Raw genomic sequence first — 19141 nt, 5'->3', positions numbered from 1 at the left:
AATAGCAAGAAAGCTTTCACTACCCCTTTCTACTGTTAATAGAGTGATTGTACAATTCACAAGAGAGGGCAAAAAGTGCACAAAACCTAATGCAGGTTGGCCCGGATCCTCTTAAAGAACCTTGTGTCTTGTGGAAAGAAATGTTGAAGAGGATCCGCGGTGAACATCCTCTGAAATCTGGTGCCAGTCCATTAAAGCTGCCTGGTATCTTCAACTACTATGGTAGAGCTGCGAGAAAGAAACCTTTCCTTTGTACTGGCAATATCGAGTGCAGAAAAGATTGGGCTCGTGAGATTACATTATTTTTCAACATTGGAAAGATATGGGTGGGGAAAGCTCCCTCAGCATGAGTTGGACTTAAAAAGACTGCAGCCAACGTTGAAACATGGGGATTTCTCTGTTATGGTATGGGGTGCAATTTGGAGTGATGGTCGCTCAGACCTAGTGGAATGCGAAGGAAACTCCAATTCTGCTAAATATGTTTCAATATTACATAAAAGACTTCTACTAATATTCTTAATTGGTAAAATGAACCAAATTAACTCCCTATTTATTAAAGATAGAGCCTCTTATCACTCTGCTAGGGCGACACAACATTGGTTGAGCCAAAATAAGATTTATAAACTTTTATGTCCAAGTCAGTCTCCGGATATTATCCAAATTGAAAACCTTTGGAGCCTATTAAACCGGAACCTTCGCAAAAAGAAACGGAAGTCATCTTCTAAGTCTGAACTTTTAGCATTATTGTGTCAGACATGACAAATTCCTCAAGATGATATTCGTCAATCGATCAATGCCTTGCCTAAAAGGGTCCTAGCATTAAACACAGCAAAGTGAATGTCAACCATGTATTAGTTATTAAATTTGTGACGATTTATTTTTTATTTTGTTCTATAAAGTAGATGTTTATTGAAATAAACTGTTTCTATGAGAGTCTATTCTTTTTTGTTATCTTTGGGTATATATAGTAAGTTTAAAAGTATATATGGAAATTAAGCCACAAAGAGTTTTCCGCGTTCTATCCTCGTAAGGATTCGGCAAAATAAAGAAACGGATGAATTAGATATCAAGTGAAACCTTTCCTGATAAACGCGCTCCTTAGCCACGATAAGTGGTGTGTGAATAATAAAGAATCTAATTTAATAACTAGCAAATCTAGTATCATGGGAATATATTAAACTATGAAGCAACATTGATTCCATGCAATAACCTAACGAATTTTTACGAGGATGAAAAATCTGTGTAGCTTAATTGCCATATTTTTTCTCAAAATTAACTATCGAGCTCTACTGACGTATACAGGATGGAACGAAAAATTGTCGTTCTAGAAAAGCCGATATTACTCCATTTCCACTTGATGAAACCGGTTTTCTTTTTTAGTTGCAGGCCATCTACTAGTTGGCCAGTTGTGTACAAATCCCAAGAGCGATAGGAGCCTTCGATCTTATCTGAAAGTGGCGTAATGTCCAACGGTCGAGATCGGGAATGCATCGCTATACAACTCTCTACCGATCAAAGTTATTACAACAGGACGATTGCCAGCACCCTCAAAATGCAAATCCGGACCGTCCAACGCTTGAGGGCACGGGTCAACGAAGTTTCCGGTCACGGTTTTGATCTTTAGTGTGGTTTTAAGTGAGGGCCACATCATGGCACCTCACATCTTCGAAATCAGCTTGAAAGTCAACACCAATATGTACCTACATGTACCGAGGAATGTGGTGATCCCTTGGTGCAATCAGGTGGCCGCTAGCAGACCCTGGGTGTGGTAGCAGAATTCGGCGCCGGCTCACAATTCAAAAAAGACTTAGGCTTTGCTTCAGAAGGAGTGCTACAAATTTGTATCCTTCTCTCACTTACCTCCCTCCTCCGCTGACCTGAACCCGCTGAACTACTTGGTTTGGTCATACGTCGAGAACATCACCAACATGACCTCCCAAAACACCAAAGTCAGCCTGATCACTACTATCCGCTGAGTATTCGCCGAGCTACAGCCGACGCTTGTCGAAAAAATATACTCTCAGTTCAGGACTCGTATCGAGGCGGTGATTGCGGCTGAAGGCGTCTAGATTGAATAGATGTCAGCTCTATTACATAATCAAGTTATCTGAATTGATTTTTTCAGTGTTTTTTTTTTAATAGTGCTGTAGTGTTGTTTTTTGTTTTGTTTTGTTTTTGTTTTTGCTTTTATTTTGTTTTGTTTTTGTTTTTTTCTCTTTAGGGCGACAAATTTATCGTTTGACCTTGTAGAACAGCGTTGAAAAACATACTGAAAATAGATATCTATTTTTTTTTTCGAACCAATAACGATGCTATTACTGTCGTTTTTTTTTGTTGTTGTTGTTTCGATTTGTTTTTATGTATACCTTAAAATCGCGCAGATACCCCCCTCCTAAAAAAAGCAGACAAAACAATCTTGAAACATAATATTATTTACAGTTACTTTTCGTTTTCTGCATTAACCACTTAGAATTAACTTGCATATGTTTGATGATGAACAAATTATAGACACAATTTTCTTTAAAATGACGATTTTTCTTCTATAGTATTTGCGCATTGAAATCCTGACAGCGATTATCCAGGTTAAATATGGAGCAAATGTTCTGACAATCCCCTCCCCATTCACAGGATGGGGTGTCCATTCCGCGAGCTGTTATTAATATGGGAATGTTGCGGGTGACCAGAGGAGGTTAGGGGTTCCTGTTCTGAAAGCCGTTCTTAACATGAGGCGGTTGGGGGTGTCCTTTCTGAAAGCCGTTCTTATTATGAAGAGGTTGGGGTTGGACAACAACAACAACCGTATTTATTGTTTTTACGAGATGGGCTGTTTGATTACAGACCGATTGATTTTTTTGTTTGTTTTTAAGATAATTCTTTACCTTAGATCCACATACACACTTTCCTTTAAAATGACGACTTTTGTATGTTTTCCACCATGCTAATTAAGAAAATCTCATTTATATTTGTATGTTTTCCACTATGCTAATTAAGAAAATCTCATTTATATTTGTATATTTTCCACCATGCTAATTAAGAAAATCTCATTTATATTTGTATGTTTTCCACTATGCTAATTAAGAAAATCTCATTTATATTTGTATGTTTTCCACTATGCTAGTTAAGAAAATCTCATTTATATTTGGCGGATGCAAGTAGTTTTTGCGATATAAAGTCCTGTATTATGCACTAAATCACTGGCAACCAGATTAGTATGCACTGCCGATGAACAAATCTAATTATATCTGACCGACACTACCGCTCCTAAATTTCTTTGTTAGTTCATAATATTTGCGCATGGGGATCCTAATAACGATTATCAAAGTTAAATTTGTGGCAAATATTTTGACAGTCTAACCACTACCAAACTGGGATGTCTATTCCGAAAGCCGTCCTTAACATGGGGATGTTGCTGATGACCATTCCGAAAGCTGTTCTTTACATAAGGAGGTTGTGGATGTATATTGCGAAAGCCGTTCTTAACATGAGAAGATTGGGTTGTGGACAAAAACAATAACAATCGTACTTTAATTTTTTATGAGAGGAGAGGGGCATGCTTTCACTGGAATATAAAACTCAAATTGTTTATCTTGAGTATTGAAACCGAAGATCTGGTTTATAGCTTCCGGTTTGAAAAATTCTGCGCATGCGTAAATAAATTAAAACAAAGTTATAAAGACCTTTTTTAATCGGCAATATACGGATTGTATTTTTCTTATATTATTTTTTATAATATAAGATTTATACATTTTAAATTGATTCATACATTATATTTTTTCTACACTCCTAACATAAACAAAACGAATATAAATAAATAAAACCGAAAGTATCCTTTTTTAATGGGTTTGCGTTACAGATAAATAAAATCATTCCGCTTAGGTGTTTTACTTTTTACATTTCAAATAATACACAAATTATCTATTGTCATTTTACGAATGTTTCTTTTCTGTCTTCTACGTTGTTCTTTACATTTCTGTATATGTCTTTTTTTTAATGTAAAGAAAAACATAGAACACATAAAAGAAACATTCGTATAATGACAATGGATAATTTGTGTAGTTAAAGAGCCGCCTTCAGCCTAAATCACTGCCCAAATACGGGCCCGGAACAAATTCTAATATAAAAAAAAACGCTATAAAACCGAAGATAATAAAAAACGTACGTTTTTAGCGTCCCAAATTTTTAAGACGATTGTTTTAATTGTATTTTCATTGTAAGTTGGAATCGTTTTCGAGCAAATAAACAAAACAAAACAGATATGTTTTTTCTAATGTAAAAAAAAAAAATGAAACGAAAGAACTTCCTGATTAATTTTCATATTTCTTAAATATTTGGTATTTTTTTACGATTTAAATCAGCGTAATTTACCTCCTAAAAAGAAATCAAAATCTACCTTTCTTTTTTGTTAATGCGTTTCAACGGTCGTGTAAAGATAATATAAAAGAAGGATTTTAAAAAAATAAATAAATATTTAACATGTGAGAGTAGGGGTAACTTTTCGATTGTAAATTTAACGTAAAATGAGCACCCACTTCTTGGCCACGAGACATGTAATTGTTAACGTTTTTCAAGTTTGGTGGCGGGGAAAGGCAAAAAGAGGGAACGGGGTGGGGTCGTAAGTTCCAAACATTTTAAAAATACGTAGAAACACTTCAAAACATGTGGGTGGACTTTTCATTTTTTTTTTATTTTCTTTTTTTAAGATTTTCTTTGAAAAGGTTTCACCAGAAATTATTACTTAATCAATTAATTATTATTTCCTGATATTTTAAGGCTCTTAATACACACGCCCCCCCCCCACACACACACACATACACACACACAAAATACTAGAATGGATCTGTACAATTCGCACACCCTCCTTGTATTTTTTCTTTTCGTCTTTTTCAATTTTTTTCTAATTACACCCCTCTTATGTAAAGGATGTTTTATTTAATCTAATGGCAATGATGTTATAACCTCAATTATCCATTGTATTCCGTATTGTTTTCTCTGGTCGCCATGTGCAATTATGCGTGGGCGTGCATTCAATTCTATTCAAAATATTTTTATACTACGTATAACTACTTTCCATCCCATCTAGTATAAATACTATTTAATTTATGTATAACAAATATTTTCAGCCCACTTATAATAATTACTTTTTATTCTACGTGTAATAATTACTTTTTATTCAGTATTTTATAAATACTTATAATTCTATATATACAGGATGCCCCAAAAGAAGCTGACGGATTTTAAATTTGATTAACTTCCTCAATATTTTAGTAATGCTTATCAATTTTCACATGTAGGTAGATGAGCCTCTCCGTAGTTTTTTTACATACACAACTAAATTTAGGGTATGTTTTTCACACGGTTTAATTTTAGTTATGAAAAATGATGCTACTCAAATGTCCACCATTTTCATTTTCACACTCTTGTGCTCTCTGCAGGGGATTTTTCAGCACATCACTTAATGTTTCAAGGCTTATGGCCCTAATTTCCTCCTCTATATTGTTTTTAAGGGCATTTATTGTGGCTGGTTTTATTGCATTGGGAGTAGGGGAATTTCTTATGTTGGAGTTTCGTCGAAATTCTCTTTGAGTTTCTGATATTGACTCATTCAACCGAAAATACGACTCTACGATAAATATCCGCTCTTCGGTAGTGTAACGGCTCAGGATGAACTTTGAAGGGTTACTCTAGATGATCTGAAAAAAGAAAAGAAAAATATAAAAAATTAAGAAAGTTATAAATTTTTTAACCATCCGCCTCTTTTGGGACACCCTGTATTATTTAATTAGAATTCATTATTGAGATGAGTATTCTTTATTAATTTATTTATTTATTGCGGACTATTATCCTCATCTTCCTTAGATGTTGTTTCACGACGATTCGGCCAACTATTCCTCTGGCCTTCGTCAGGCATCTCTCCGGTTCTAGGTGAGAATTGTCTAAAGATAGCGGTTCTAATCCTACCCAAAGCCGGCCAGAAGCTTACGTGGTCTAAAAACGTGGTGAGCCGACGACAACTATGAATGGCAGTAATTGCTGAGAATGCAGTTAGGGGATTCGGAGTTCCTATTCCGTCGCGGTTACCACCTGACGAAGGCCAGAGGAATGGTTGGCCGAAACGTTTTGAAACATTTAAGAAAGATGAAGATAATAGTCCGCAATAAATTAATTAATTAATTAATAATACTCATCTCAATAATAAATTCCAATTAAAAAAATATATATACCATTCGGTACGGACCCGACCATGAAAGATCAGATAATGAATAAAGGTGGGTTTATAAGACCAAAACATCCAACCTTGATCGCTCTTCGATGCCCGTGGCGCAGTTTATAGAGACGGCTGGTTCTCGGCGAATACTCGGCGGATAGCAGGGATTAGACTGGTTTTGGTGTTGTGGGAGGTCATATTGGTGATGTTCTCGGCTTATGACCAAACCAAGTAGTCGATCGGGTTCAGGTCGACGGAGGAGGGGTCAGTGAGGAAAGGTTACGAAGTCATAGTATTCCTAACTGAAGCAAAGCCTGGGTCTCTTTGGAATATTGGGTTGGTCAAGTCCTGTTGTCACGCCCAGAGTCTGCCAGGGGCCACCTGATTGCACCTGAGGATCACCACACTCTTCATTAATCTAAATACACTTTGCTGTTGACTTTCAAACCAACTTCGAAGATGTGAGGTGGCATGATGTGGCCCTCATTTCAAACTACACCAAACCCCATAACCGTGGCCGGAAACTTTGTTGAGCTGTGTCCTAAACCATTGAATTGTCCGGGTTTATATTTTGAGGGTGCTGGCAGTAGACCTGCTGTCATAACTTCGCTCGGTAGAGAGCATGAGTTGTACATCGGTGCATTTCTAATCTCGCTCGTTGAACATTGTGTCACTTTCAGACATGATGAGAGGCTCCTGTACGAATCATACTGGCCAACTCGTAGATGGTCTGCAACAATAAAGAAAATCGGTTTTTATCAAATGAAAATGGAATTATGCCCTCTTTTTTATGTCGACAATTTTATCGTTCCAACCTGTATAATGACTAATTTTTGGATTCCATCTATTATATAAATCTCACCTGCCTGTTTAAATGTATGTATGTATCTATGCATAAAATTTTCGACAGAGGCGACGGATTTGCACGAGATTGGCATCGTTTTGAAGCTAGACCTTTCGGACGCCAAATATCGAAAAATTAACAAAAAGCATTAATTCCTTAACCCTCAGCTGGGCACTTTTCTACAAGGAGAAGTCGCTTGTTTCATTGATACTTTTGAAAGTCATCCTCTGTTTTCGATTGACTGGCCTTAATTTAAACCTTCGCCACTTCTTGTTTGGCAATGGGCGCAACGACAAAGACGTCACATTTTGGGGCAGGTCACGTTCTTTTCCTCCTTTGCGTTACAAGTTCGAGTCTTCCTGCCTACTACCACTTTTGTTTTTTGCTCAACGCACATCTCCAAACACCCGGGGGGCCATGTCGGTGGGGCATTAGAATACGCCGACTGCCCCCCTGCAGAAGGTAAAAGTCCCTCAATGGGGATCCTGGATATGACCTTAAACTATATCCAGTGGTGAGGCCCCAGCTTGTGGGCTTTAGGGCGTGTGGATCCACCATTTAATTACCATTGCTCTCAGGTCCACTCTGACCCGGAGTGATATTACCTGTTAGGGTCCCAACTATGGGTTAAATAGAAACCGACGTGAAAACAACAAATATATTCTATTAAAAAAAAAATTCTTCAAAATCTTTGGATTTGGCATTAAATAACCCGAAAAGGGTTGATATGCCGTAAAACAAAAACAACCAACCAACCAAACACCCGGGCAAAGCCGGGCACCCAAACTAGTCTATTATAAATACCTATCATTCTACATAAGATAAGTTTTTTTTATCTCCCCGTTTATAAAAAAAAACTTTGTTCTATGTATAATGACTTCTTTATTTTATTTATTATTAATAATTTTATCCTATGTCGATTAACAACTTTGTCTCCACCAACAACAATCGTAGTTTACTTTTTTACGAGGAAGGGGCAGGCTTCCACCGGGCAACGCTAGTTAACGGGTCCTGCTAGTTGTAAATAATTTTATTCTACGTATAATAACATCTTTTTCTCCTGTCTATTATAACACGTTTATTCCATGCATAGTAACTACTTTTTACAAGATCTATTATAAATACTTTTTAATACTATGTATAATACTTGTATTTTATTCCATAAAGCTGCTTGGTTTAACAAGTACTTGTTTGCCACTCTAGTGAGTAACGGGGCCGTGATCTCAAACGGACAGTTAGCTGCGCATTGTTGCAAGTAAAAGAAAAAGGCAGAAGGACATGTTTTAATGGTTTCCGAATCTCCTAGCCGTGAAAAATACAATAGGTTCACTAACTGTCCGATATGTCGTCAGAAAGAGGAAGAAAATAAAGCAAACAGTAGTCACACAAGCTATCGTAGTAAAGATCGTAAGCCGTGGTTTAAATTTCAAAAGTATGTATTTAAAAGCAATGTCGATAGTTCCGATCATTATATAATTCAAACGATAAAGAAAAAGGATTAGAGTAAAATACGATGCAATCTTCGAATTTATAAGATATGATGTTTATCATCTGTTTTCATAAATACTTTTTATTCTTTGTGTTATAACTACCTTTTATCACATTTATTATGAATACTGTTTATTCTATTAATACTTGTTTGTATTTTGTTTCTAATAAATAATTTTCCATCTATTTCAGAAAGGAGCTTTTGGATAAGTCGTTGAGATTTGCCCAAGTCCTTTTGGAACTCGGAATCAAACCGGGCGACCGTGTCGCCTACTGCGTCTCTAACAGCATCGATTGGATGGTCTACGATGTGGGTATCATGATGACAGGGGCAGTGGCTGTTCACTTGCTCATGGGTTCAGCTGACATTAATGTGACGCTCTCCGGTTGTACCATGATCATTCTAGACTCGAAAGAACGGTGGAGCAACTTCCTAACTGTGGCCGAGATTCAGCCGGGCGGAAAGGTTACTTGCGATGCATGTCCTTCTTTGAAACTTGCAGTGGCAGTGTTTCCTGAAAGTCGCCCTGCCAATGCACTTTTGGCATCGAAACTGATGTCTGAAATAAAAGACGAGGACGTAATTAATTTTACGCAATTACCAGTGGTGGATCCTGATGATTTATCATCAATATACCTGACATCGGGAACGACTGGAATCCCTAAAAAGGTATGCCATTCACATTTTAGCATTGTAAACAACCATTCTCTATATGCTACGGTTGCTAGCATAACAGTTGATGACATCTGCTACATTAACCGTCCTATGGGCTATGTAGCCGGATATCCATTGCCTTTCGTCGCAGTTGGAGCAACAGTAGTCAACGGTGATGTGAGGTTTTTAAACGATCCAGCAAATACGAATATTTTGGAAGGAATTTGGAAGACAGAACGCTGTACTGTATTTTTTTTGCAACCCCAATACCTGAAATCATTGCGTGATTTGGGTTTCCGGGTAAACATAATTTATTCAGGAGGAGATATGATCACCGAAGATATGATACGACATTCTTTCGTCTTAACAAACAAACTCATTGTGCTTTACGGTAGTACAGAGACAATCATGACATGCGTAATTAGCTATACCAATAACACGGTAACTGAGCACCGCCAGGGAATAATAGGATTCCCCATTTCAGGATCAGAAGCTAAAATCATTGATGAAAAAGAAGAAATTGTTGAGATGGGAAAACTCGGAAAGCTGTGTATTCGTAGTCCTTGGAACACCAAAGGCTATGACGGAAATCAAATAGCCCCACTTAAGAACGGCTGGTTTCACACTAGCGACGTTTGCTATATGCAACCCGATGGTAGTCTACTTATGAAGGGTCGAAGCTCTCATTTTATCAAGAAAGGCACGGTGACTGTGTCGATACCGTTCATTGAAGACTGCGTCGGAAGTCACCCGGATGTTGGACAAGTGGTAGTTGTTGGTGTACCGGATTCCCGATTCGGTGAGGAAATCTGCGCCTGCGTGAAAATCGCTTCCGGTAGTACATTCGATGAAAACACTCTGAAAGAATATTGCGACAAGAAGATGTCGACCAAAGCTTCGGTAGATTGGATTTCAATGGCGCCGTCTTATTTTTTGGCATTCGATGTTCTACCAAACTTGTCTACTGTAAAACCCAACAGAAAGAAAATCAAAGAGATGGCAATTGAACGTTTGAATTTGAATTAACATCCAATCTTGTTCCTGAATTTTTGAGATGAGGAATAATAATTATTTGGATTATTCGAACAACTGTTCTCATCCTGAGTGTTATTCGCACATTTCTAGCGATGTAACCTCCGATCTTCTTCAGGTGTATCTTGTCGAACTCAGGAATCTTCTTCTTTTTTTTTTTTTTGACGAGCTCGGGAATCTCACAGAATTTTGAACACAGCCCTTTATTTAATCCACTGAGGTAGCGTGCTTTCGTTCTGTCAGCCATGACCAAGTAGAAGACTTAAGTAATTTGCAGTTGTATTCTTGTTATTCGCACTGAGGATTGAACCTTCGACCTCCAAAAGAGCATCCTGTCAAGTACTTCTGTCGTAAGGAATAAAGTACTAGGTTAAAATTCAGTTGTAAAGATACATTTTCCTAAAAGGGTTGAAGGTTCGATCCTCGATGCAGGCGACGTTCAAAATTCAATTGCGAATTGCTTAAACCTACCCCCGGTCATTGTTAATGAAACCAGAGCATGTTTTGACCAGTGGATTACATTAAGACTTTTGTTCGAATATCTGTGCAGATTCGAGAGTTCGATAAGATACACTTGAAGAAGGCCTGGGGCTACATCGGTCGAAACGTTGTCCAAATAACATTAAAGACATCAACAGAAGTTCGAATAATCCAAATAATATAAATCCAATCTGACTGCCATTTTTTTTTTTTTTTACTAATTATCTTACAAATTTTAGATCCTTAAATTTTCGATAAAAATTGATAAAATTATTCATAAAAACCAAGAATAGTTAACACTTGGGAACCTGTGAACAGCAATATATAACAAAAAAAAACAAATATTAGAATGAAATGCACTACCGAACGTTGTTCATTTAACGTGTTAAAAGATGTTTTAATACGGTAAAAATTACAGTAAAGTTAAAACCCAAGAACTCTTAAATAAAAACCATAAATTAAAAATCTTGCAAAAACTGCCACCTTTACGTGAGGAAACCATTTGTAATATTGGTCCCCCGATTTATCGGAGAGGGACCTATGTTTTCAGTGGCTTCCGTGCGTCTGTGCGTCCGATAGTCCTGACTATTGCTAGATAACCGTCCATTAGTTTTTCGTGAAATTTTGCCATAAATTGTATTTCATTAAATAGATGTGCACAGTAAAAAAAATTATGCAAAAATTCCTGTTTCGCCCCCCCCCAGGGACTCAAAAGAGGTCAAAAATGCCCCAAAATGGCCAAAAATGACACGTTTTGCCCATAACTTTTGATCCATCCGTTAGATTTTTTTTGAAACTTGGCCAAAATGTGGAGCCCATTTGTTCTTAATATAAATCCGGTATTGGTGAACCTGGCAAAATTTTAGTTCGCGTTCCCTGAGACTTTCAGTGCTAAAAATGCCTCTTTTTGTGGCTCTTTTTTATATTTCTCCACAAAAATTTGATATGTCTGACTACATTGTAGTTTTTCATGGTGATCAACTCAAATATACATGTGTTACGACCTGAAACTGCACCGTTATCCATTTACACTGGGATTCGGCGTCCCCGGGGGCTAAAAAGAGATCAAAAATGCCCCAAAATGGCCAAAAATGAAACTTTTTGCACCATAGTGTTTGATTTATGCATTAGATTTTCTTAAAACTTGGCCAAAATATGGAGGCTATTGTTCTTAATATAAATTCAGTATGGGTGATCCTGGCAAAATTTTGGTTCGCATCCCTCTGAGACTTTTAGGGTTAAAACAACATGCCTTTTTGAAGTTCTTTTTTCATATTACTCGAGAACTTTATATGTATACCTATATAGTAGTTTTATGGTGCTGAATTCAATTATATATGTCTTAAGGCGTGAAACTACATCGTTTGTCCGTTTTCACTGGGAGTCGGCGTTCCCAGAAGCTCAAAAAGGATCACAAATGCCCCAAAATTGCAAAAAAAAAAAATGACACTTTTTGCCCCGTAACTTTTGCTCCATCCATTAGATTTTTTTGAAACTTGGCGAAAATGTGAAGGCAACGTTGGCCCTTCACACTTCTCACAGTCATCATTTCTTCACTATTTTTGTGGCATCGTCTGACATGCAGCACAAGAGGGGGACCACGCACGCGCGGCTTGTTTTTAACAATAAAAAAATATAAATCGTGTCCACAATTTAAAACATGCAGAGTTTTGTTTAGAATTTGGTACCTATGCAGTGTACGAACCGGAAAATCATCGTCATATTCCGGCAGATTATGAAAACGGTCAGAAGATGCCGAACGAAGACTTTGTGGGGCGTTTTTTGTGTAAAACGGTGGCTAATTTTAAAGCATTAGCAAAAAGTTAAGCATTAAATAGACAGAATACAATTGTAGAAGAAATCTTTTAGTAAATTCAATTATTTTCTGGGGGTATTTTTTTTTTTTTTTACCAATGAAAGATTATTAGAAGAATTTAACAAACTTTGACAGATAAAACAAACTTAAAATCAAGGGAAAAAACACTGTTATTTTTTGTGTTTTTTTTTCTATTTGGGAGTCACCGCTTATCAAAGCCTGAAAGCCACTCGAGGATTAAGGCTAATGAACGTAAGTTGGTAGTGTAGTAATCGTGATTGGTGTAAAATGTGTAGAATTTGATTATTTATGGAGACGGCTAAACAAGAACTTGTTTACATTAGATTTGAAGGCTACCATGTTGTATTCAACCAGGAAGCAAGCCAGCGGTGCAATGTTCCACTAGCGAGCATTTCTGTGATAGAAACTTTATTCGTCGAATATGCGTTTAGATTTAGGCAGAGATAGAGAGTGGGGAAATTGTATATAATGGCTATAGCTAGTCGGGTGATTTTTGTGTGACATTCTGGCAAAGGGGGAGGGGCATAAATTGGAGGTCAGTCGAGCACTTGCCATGAAAATAATGATAAAACAGGGACAGACTCGCAATGCTCTTATGTGGAAAAGGGGTGGCAAAGAAGAGAAAAGGGCATTACCGATCTAGTAGAGGTCGAATCCGGTTTTGAATTCCATCAAGCAGCTCTTGCCCAGATTTTGGTAGCAGTACTCCATTTTAGGACGTACCTGACTCTTATACAGATAGAGAATTGCATCGGCAGTGAGATACTTACTGGAGCAGTAGAGTGATCCAAGCATTTTTCTAGCGATTTTGACAACAGATTTGATGCATGTATTCCATTTCTGATCAAGCATGAAGGTCAGTCCTAGAAGTTTGTCAAGCCATGAAGTTTCTTCAAGACGAGTTTCATGAATAATGTTTTTTTTTTTGTTTTTTTTGCTACGAAGAAAATATAGGGAAACAACTGATAGCGAAAATTTATTTAAATTATTATTTGGTGCATGTGCAATTAATAAATAATGCTAGAATGATAGCATTATCACTGAGAAAGCCATTCTTACCATGGGAGTTTTTTTTTAACTATTCTCTACTTTCAGCAAATATTTTCGTACGCGAAAGATCCTGTAACAATTGAATTTAACTTGAAAATCGTACTTAAAAATAGCACGGTCTGTAAACTGCAAAAGCATTTTTTTCAACTCTGTGTTGGCTTTAAGCAATTTTTTAAAAGATTATTGAATTTTCTGCAATGTACGTTTTTATCGCACTTGCCAATTTTCGGCTCCTGCGATTTCATTTGCTAAACGTTTCGACACCTTCCGGAATACGCCGATGAAACGTCCGTTTTACCATAGTCCGTATTTTGGATAAATGCATAGAATTTCATTCTAATGCGTTTTGCATAATTTATAAATATATACCGGGTAATTGAAAAGTCATTTATTTAAAATTAAAAATCTTTTAATGTATTTACGAATCATATTTTTACAAAAATGCGTATGAAAAAAAATATACCTTACTTTGGAGTAATTGCCCCAAGTGCTCTTTTGGCAACCACGCATATAAAGAGCACTTTTTTAGTTGGCACAATTACCCCAAAGTACAGTACATAATTTGAGATTTAATTTTAAATTTATTATGCCCACCAACATTCGCCTTTATTTTTCTTATGATTTTTTTTTCTGAGAAAATACAAAAAATAAGAAGATACGTTCCATATATATCCTGAACGGTTTCGAATCTCTATTGAATCATCATCAAATTAAAAGCAAAGGAACAAGAGAACTGGAAAAAAGAAGACTGGATAAAAAGAATAAAATCCCAAAAGCAGTCGAGAAGCGAGAGTTTATAAATAGCTAGACGATAGAAGCCCGTCCCTAAGCTCTTTAGGGGAAAGGATAATGATACAAATTCCGTATGTCAGAATTATCGTCACATAATAAAGATAGTGTTACACTAAGCGTTTTAAAATATTACTACTGGTTTTTAAGCAATGTTATAAATCCTAGGTTGTTGAGTTTTTTTTCATAGTTACCTTTGAGTGGTTTTAATTATTAAAATTTGGTTTCAGAATCTTTTGTTTTTGTCATTAATGTGTTAAATCGAAAGGGGTTTTTGTAGATGTCGATGAATTGAGATAGAAGTGACAGATTATTTTGGAGGAGACTACAGTTTCATGTATCAATAAAGATGCCCATACGAAAAGAAAATCTGGAAACTTATTAAGGTCTTCGACTTTCTCTCTTTTATAGCGTTTTTTTTTTCACCACCGGTGACGTCACTCCTCATGCATTTACGTCCGCGCGATAAACACTAATATTTATTATCAAACAAAAAATGTTTTTTTAATATTTTTATTTTATAATTTTACTTCTATATAAACGGTACAATGATAAATATGTCACTTATTAAATATTTGAATCCGGTGATTCAGGGTGCAAGGGGAGAAATTGTGACTGAGAGATGGTCACCTTCCAATAATATGATATTAACAATCAAACAAAACTTGTTGATCAGGAAAAATATAAAAACAAATCAAAATCGATCGTAAAATTTAAGTGCACGATCCAATAGGTGTCCTGTCCTACTGGCTAACCAGGTTTCCTTTATATTTAATTTTTGGTCAGAAAGCTATTTCGGTAAATAGTACAGAAAAAGGCTCTATTTTACTTTATATATACGACTAGCAGGCTCCTCTCTCCGGCGTTGCCCGGTAATAAAATATCCATAAATATTATGTCTTAATCCATACAGAAACTGAGAAATCTGCATGCGAGTATTACGTTTTTTTTTCTAAACAGTTCACGTCTTGTAAGTAAAAAAAATACTCGAGCTGAGATCGAAATCAAAACCTTAAAACAGTGAGTCAAGTATGATAACCATTAGGCCAGCTTGACACAATCTTTAAAATGTGTTTTCAAACCTACTTATTCTTAACATAAGCAATTTGTCATGTGAACGATTCACGCGTGCGTATTCGTGAAACAGTTACCAAACAGATAAAAATCACACAGACCAATTTTTCAATTTTGACCGCTTTTTTTTCCGAATGAAACCACTTAAAAAGTTTTCCATATGTCTGAATGCCCTATATATCAAATTTCCAAGTCTGTAGATCAAAAGTTCGTTGAGTATATAGGTTGAGAATTGTCTTCACATACACATCCTCACTTTTATATGGGTGCAGCTTGATTATGCAACACCTACCCTTTTTGTATAACTCCTCAAACATATATTGAATCTTGAAAGTTTTCTTATCAAAACATGATTTGTATACAGACTATCATGTACTTATGCATCAAACTTATTTTTTGATGCGATAATAATTTTTTGTACAAAATTACGTGTTTTCAAAAGGTAAAAAAAATTATTATTTTGCTGTTTAAAATGCTTTTATTTAAAAAAAAACACAGAATCAAAATAAATAGAACACACAGTAAACTACAAAATAAAACAAAGAAAATAGTTGCAATTTTATTCAATTCATCTTACAAGGCAACATAGCCTCCTCCATTTTTGAGAATTTTTAGAAAACGCTTGTCGACGGCAGAAGTGAGTTTTTGGACTTCACACGGCTTAATTGATCTACAGGCTTCCACTACTGCATTCCAAAGAGCATCTAAGGTGTTAAATTGCGTCCCATCGACATAAATTCTCCGCTTAATGATGGCCCACAAATTTTACATTGTGTCCAAGTCGGGACTGTTTGGGGGGAAAAAACCATCATTTGAAATCGTGATCCCTTAATTAACTTTGTGTGTAACGGGACTTGTGCGCAGGTGCATTTTCTTGCTGAAATACCAAGGATTTTCTTTGTATAAAAGTTTGATTTTTCAGCCAGGGTATGAAGAAGTCCGTAAGAAGCTGGCAGTAACCCTTGGAATCAATTTTTACCCCTTGTGGAACCCTGATTTCTCCAATAATCTCATTGCCTTTAATTCCTGCCCAGTACATTATACCTCCACCGTCTTGGCGGATCCGTGATGCAACTGGGTGACCATTCAACACTCAATCAGACGACCATCCGTCTAGTCCATCCAGCGTCGCTCGGCATTCATCACTGAAGACAACGTTCTTGAAATTCATCTTTAGACATGGTTCAGCCCATTGCATACGCTTTTCATGCTATTTTTGTTGAATGGAGGCTTTTTTTTTTTTCGAGTTCTTCACTTTTCCAAGACTCCTTAAAGTCTCGCTCCTTGAAGTTTTCGACATTTGGGGCGCTCCAGTTCGCAGAAAAATTTTCTTTCTAGTAGAATGGGATGTTCTGACCATTTTCCTGGCAATCCGGCGCTTATTCCTCTCAAAAAGTTTTCTTAAATTAACTCTTTCATGTACTTTCCCATGGTCTTTCCATGTACCACATACGCTTTGATAGTTCGATGATCTTTACAAAATTTTTGGATATTTCAATGATAGTCATTCCTTTACCAAGCATTGAAGTTATTTGAAATCGATCGGAATCGGTTAAACCTGGCTTTTCCCCAATTTTGTCACTCGTGCTTAATCCAGTCAGATGGCTAAAATCACCACTTTTTTTTCAAAAATCCATAAACAAGACTATCAAACTGAATATTTTTAAGTATATCTCAGTATAGGGAAGAAAATATCACAATTCAACTATATACTTTGAAATTTTATCAGAAAATGTGAAAAATTAAATTTCGGTAGCAAAAAATTGATTTGCATAATCAGGCCGCACCCACTGTAGAATATACATGTGTGTACTAATCTTTTGTATTATCAAAAGTTAAAGTAAGATTATTATTTTGAATAGAAGATGCTGGGTAACGAATAAATACCCGGATGAGATTACAAAGAGGTTTTATTATCTTAAAATATTCGGAATTGTAACAGTGTTTTCAATTATTTTACTAATGTTGTTTTATTGTTGTTTCTGATGTTGTTGCTTGCGTGAAGAATATTATTAAATAAGCAATTATTTAGTCAACGGGGCTGGGAATAAACAAAAAATAACATAGAATGAATAAATAGATGTGAACACGTGTCCCAGAAGATGGGCAATCTAACGCAGACGCTATTTTTAACCACTTGACCCAAAGGTCATACGCCCAGAGAAAGCTGAAATTGTACAAAAACTCACATCTCGAGCATTGCAGCAAGTATTTATTCATGATTTTACTAACAATTTAACCATATCTACTTTTTGTAGTATCGCGCAGCGAATTATAACGAACGTGTTTATTTTTCTTTTGATATGTGAAAGTTATTTCCAACAGTAGTTACGTTTTATACTGATGCAATTGTTGGTGCAGGTGATATTATAAGACATACAATTTACTTAGTCCGCGGAGCTGGATAAAACAGAAATTCCTATTTCGCTGCGGATGTAGTAAATATATATGGTTAGTAAAAACATCTCTAAAGCTGTGCAGAAAACCTTTGTTTATAAAGTTATTAACCATGTAATATTAACTCCACGTTGTACCAGCAACGAAAGGCAATGAACGTTTTTATATTTTTTACTAGAAATTTATTGCCGACAATATCAATGTAGTATATTAGGTATTTACTATAAACAATAGCAGCAAAAAAAAACAACTTAACACATAAAATACTTTATACTGTCGGAAATAAATGTTAAATATTAAAAAGGTTATATTAAAGCGGTTGGCTTTTTAAAACGGCTATCAAATTTGGTGCAATTTTACTAGTGTGTCGTCCGACCAACTCCTGTATTTTCGAACAAAGTCATTTCAAAGAAAAATATTATTGCATACTTTCGTGCCATGTCGAAATTAGTATAAATTCCAAAAATTACGAAAAATGGTCCAGTAGATTTGCTAGAGTTGATTTTCAAAAAAAAGCATGCAATATATCGATAAAAAGCAAGATGGTTGCCTGAAACATACTGTTATCGGATTCTGCGCAAAGCAACTTAAACGGTAAAAAGTGGTTATTTCCCCCTAATTTCCATCTTCTAAATGATTAATTTACTGTGACAAATCGCAACTTCAGAAAATGTTGTTTTTATTTATAATTATGCTTCTGCTGGACCATTTTTCGTTTTTGTTGGGGGGGGATTTATACTAATTTCGGCATGACACGTATGTAATAATGTTTTTCTCTGAGTGCATTTTTTTACGCTATAGTAAAGTCGCACCCCAAATTTTAACGATTAGTTTTGTTTGATTTACAACCGGTGACAGAGCAAATTAATCCACCAAATTCATTTGTTTTCTGATTTTTGCTGATTATTATGCATTTACTAATTTGTTTTCTGTAATTTTGTGGATAAAATTGTAATTTTGCAAATAATATGTTGTTTTTCTTTTTTTTTTTCCTGCGAATTTCGTTCTTTTTTTTTACTTTTTGTTTTGCAAATATACCGAATTATGATTAAAAACGATTGTTTTTAAACAAATTTTTAAAAAGCTCTCTTATTTTTTAATAATATTTTTAGTGGAGGTGAGTTAGTGCTAGAGTTAAGTGAGTGTGGGTTTTATTTTATAAATAAAACCAATTATACAAATAATAAAAGTATTTATTTAAAATACAATTGAAATATATTATAAAATAAATCTTTTCACGGGCAATGCACGGGACACGGACAACTACTATTTTTGATGATGATGATGATG

General features: G+C 35.7%; 1 protein-coding gene across 1 annotated transcript; it reads left to right on the top strand.

Annotated features, from left to right (window-relative positions):
• Nucleotides 1–89: 89 nt before the first annotated feature.
• On the top strand, nucleotides 90–18818 carry LOC145263258 (uncharacterized). Its single transcript, XM_080120342.1, has 3 exons — nucleotides 90–288; nucleotides 8217–8304; nucleotides 8730–18818. Exons 1-3 carry the CDS (start codon nucleotides 90–92, stop codon nucleotides 10216–10218), a joined length of 1776 nt encoding a protein of 591 aa, XP_079976468.1. The 3' UTR covers nucleotides 10219–18818.
• Nucleotides 18819–19141: the final 323 nt, after the last annotated feature.

This window comes from Euprymna scolopes, chromosome 38, assembly GCF_053919585.1.
Source record: "Euprymna scolopes isolate OS-2025 chromosome 38, ASM5391958v1, whole genome shotgun sequence".
Classification (NCBI taxonomy): Eukaryota; Metazoa; Mollusca; class Cephalopoda; order Sepiida; family Sepiolidae; genus Euprymna; species Euprymna scolopes.
The sequence above is the reverse complement of the archived record's forward strand: the minus strand, read 5'-3'. Positions and strand labels throughout refer to the sequence as shown.

What these genes read in the sequence shown, in the direction of transcription:
- LOC145263258 (XM_080120342.1), top strand. Translation starts at nt 90, where the DNA reads ATGCAGGTTGGCCCGGATCCTCTTAAAGAACCTTGTGTCTTGTGGAAA. An exon ending in GTGCAGAAAAGATTGGGCTC is followed by an intron (nt 289 to 8,216) that starts GTGAGATTACAT and finishes TATTCCATAAAG; the next exon opens with CTGCTTGGTTTAACAAGTAC. An exon ending in TTAGCTGCGCATTGTTGCAA is followed by an intron (nt 8,305 to 8,729) that starts GTAAAAGAAAAA and finishes CATCTATTTCAG; the next exon opens with AAAGGAGCTTTTGGATAAGT.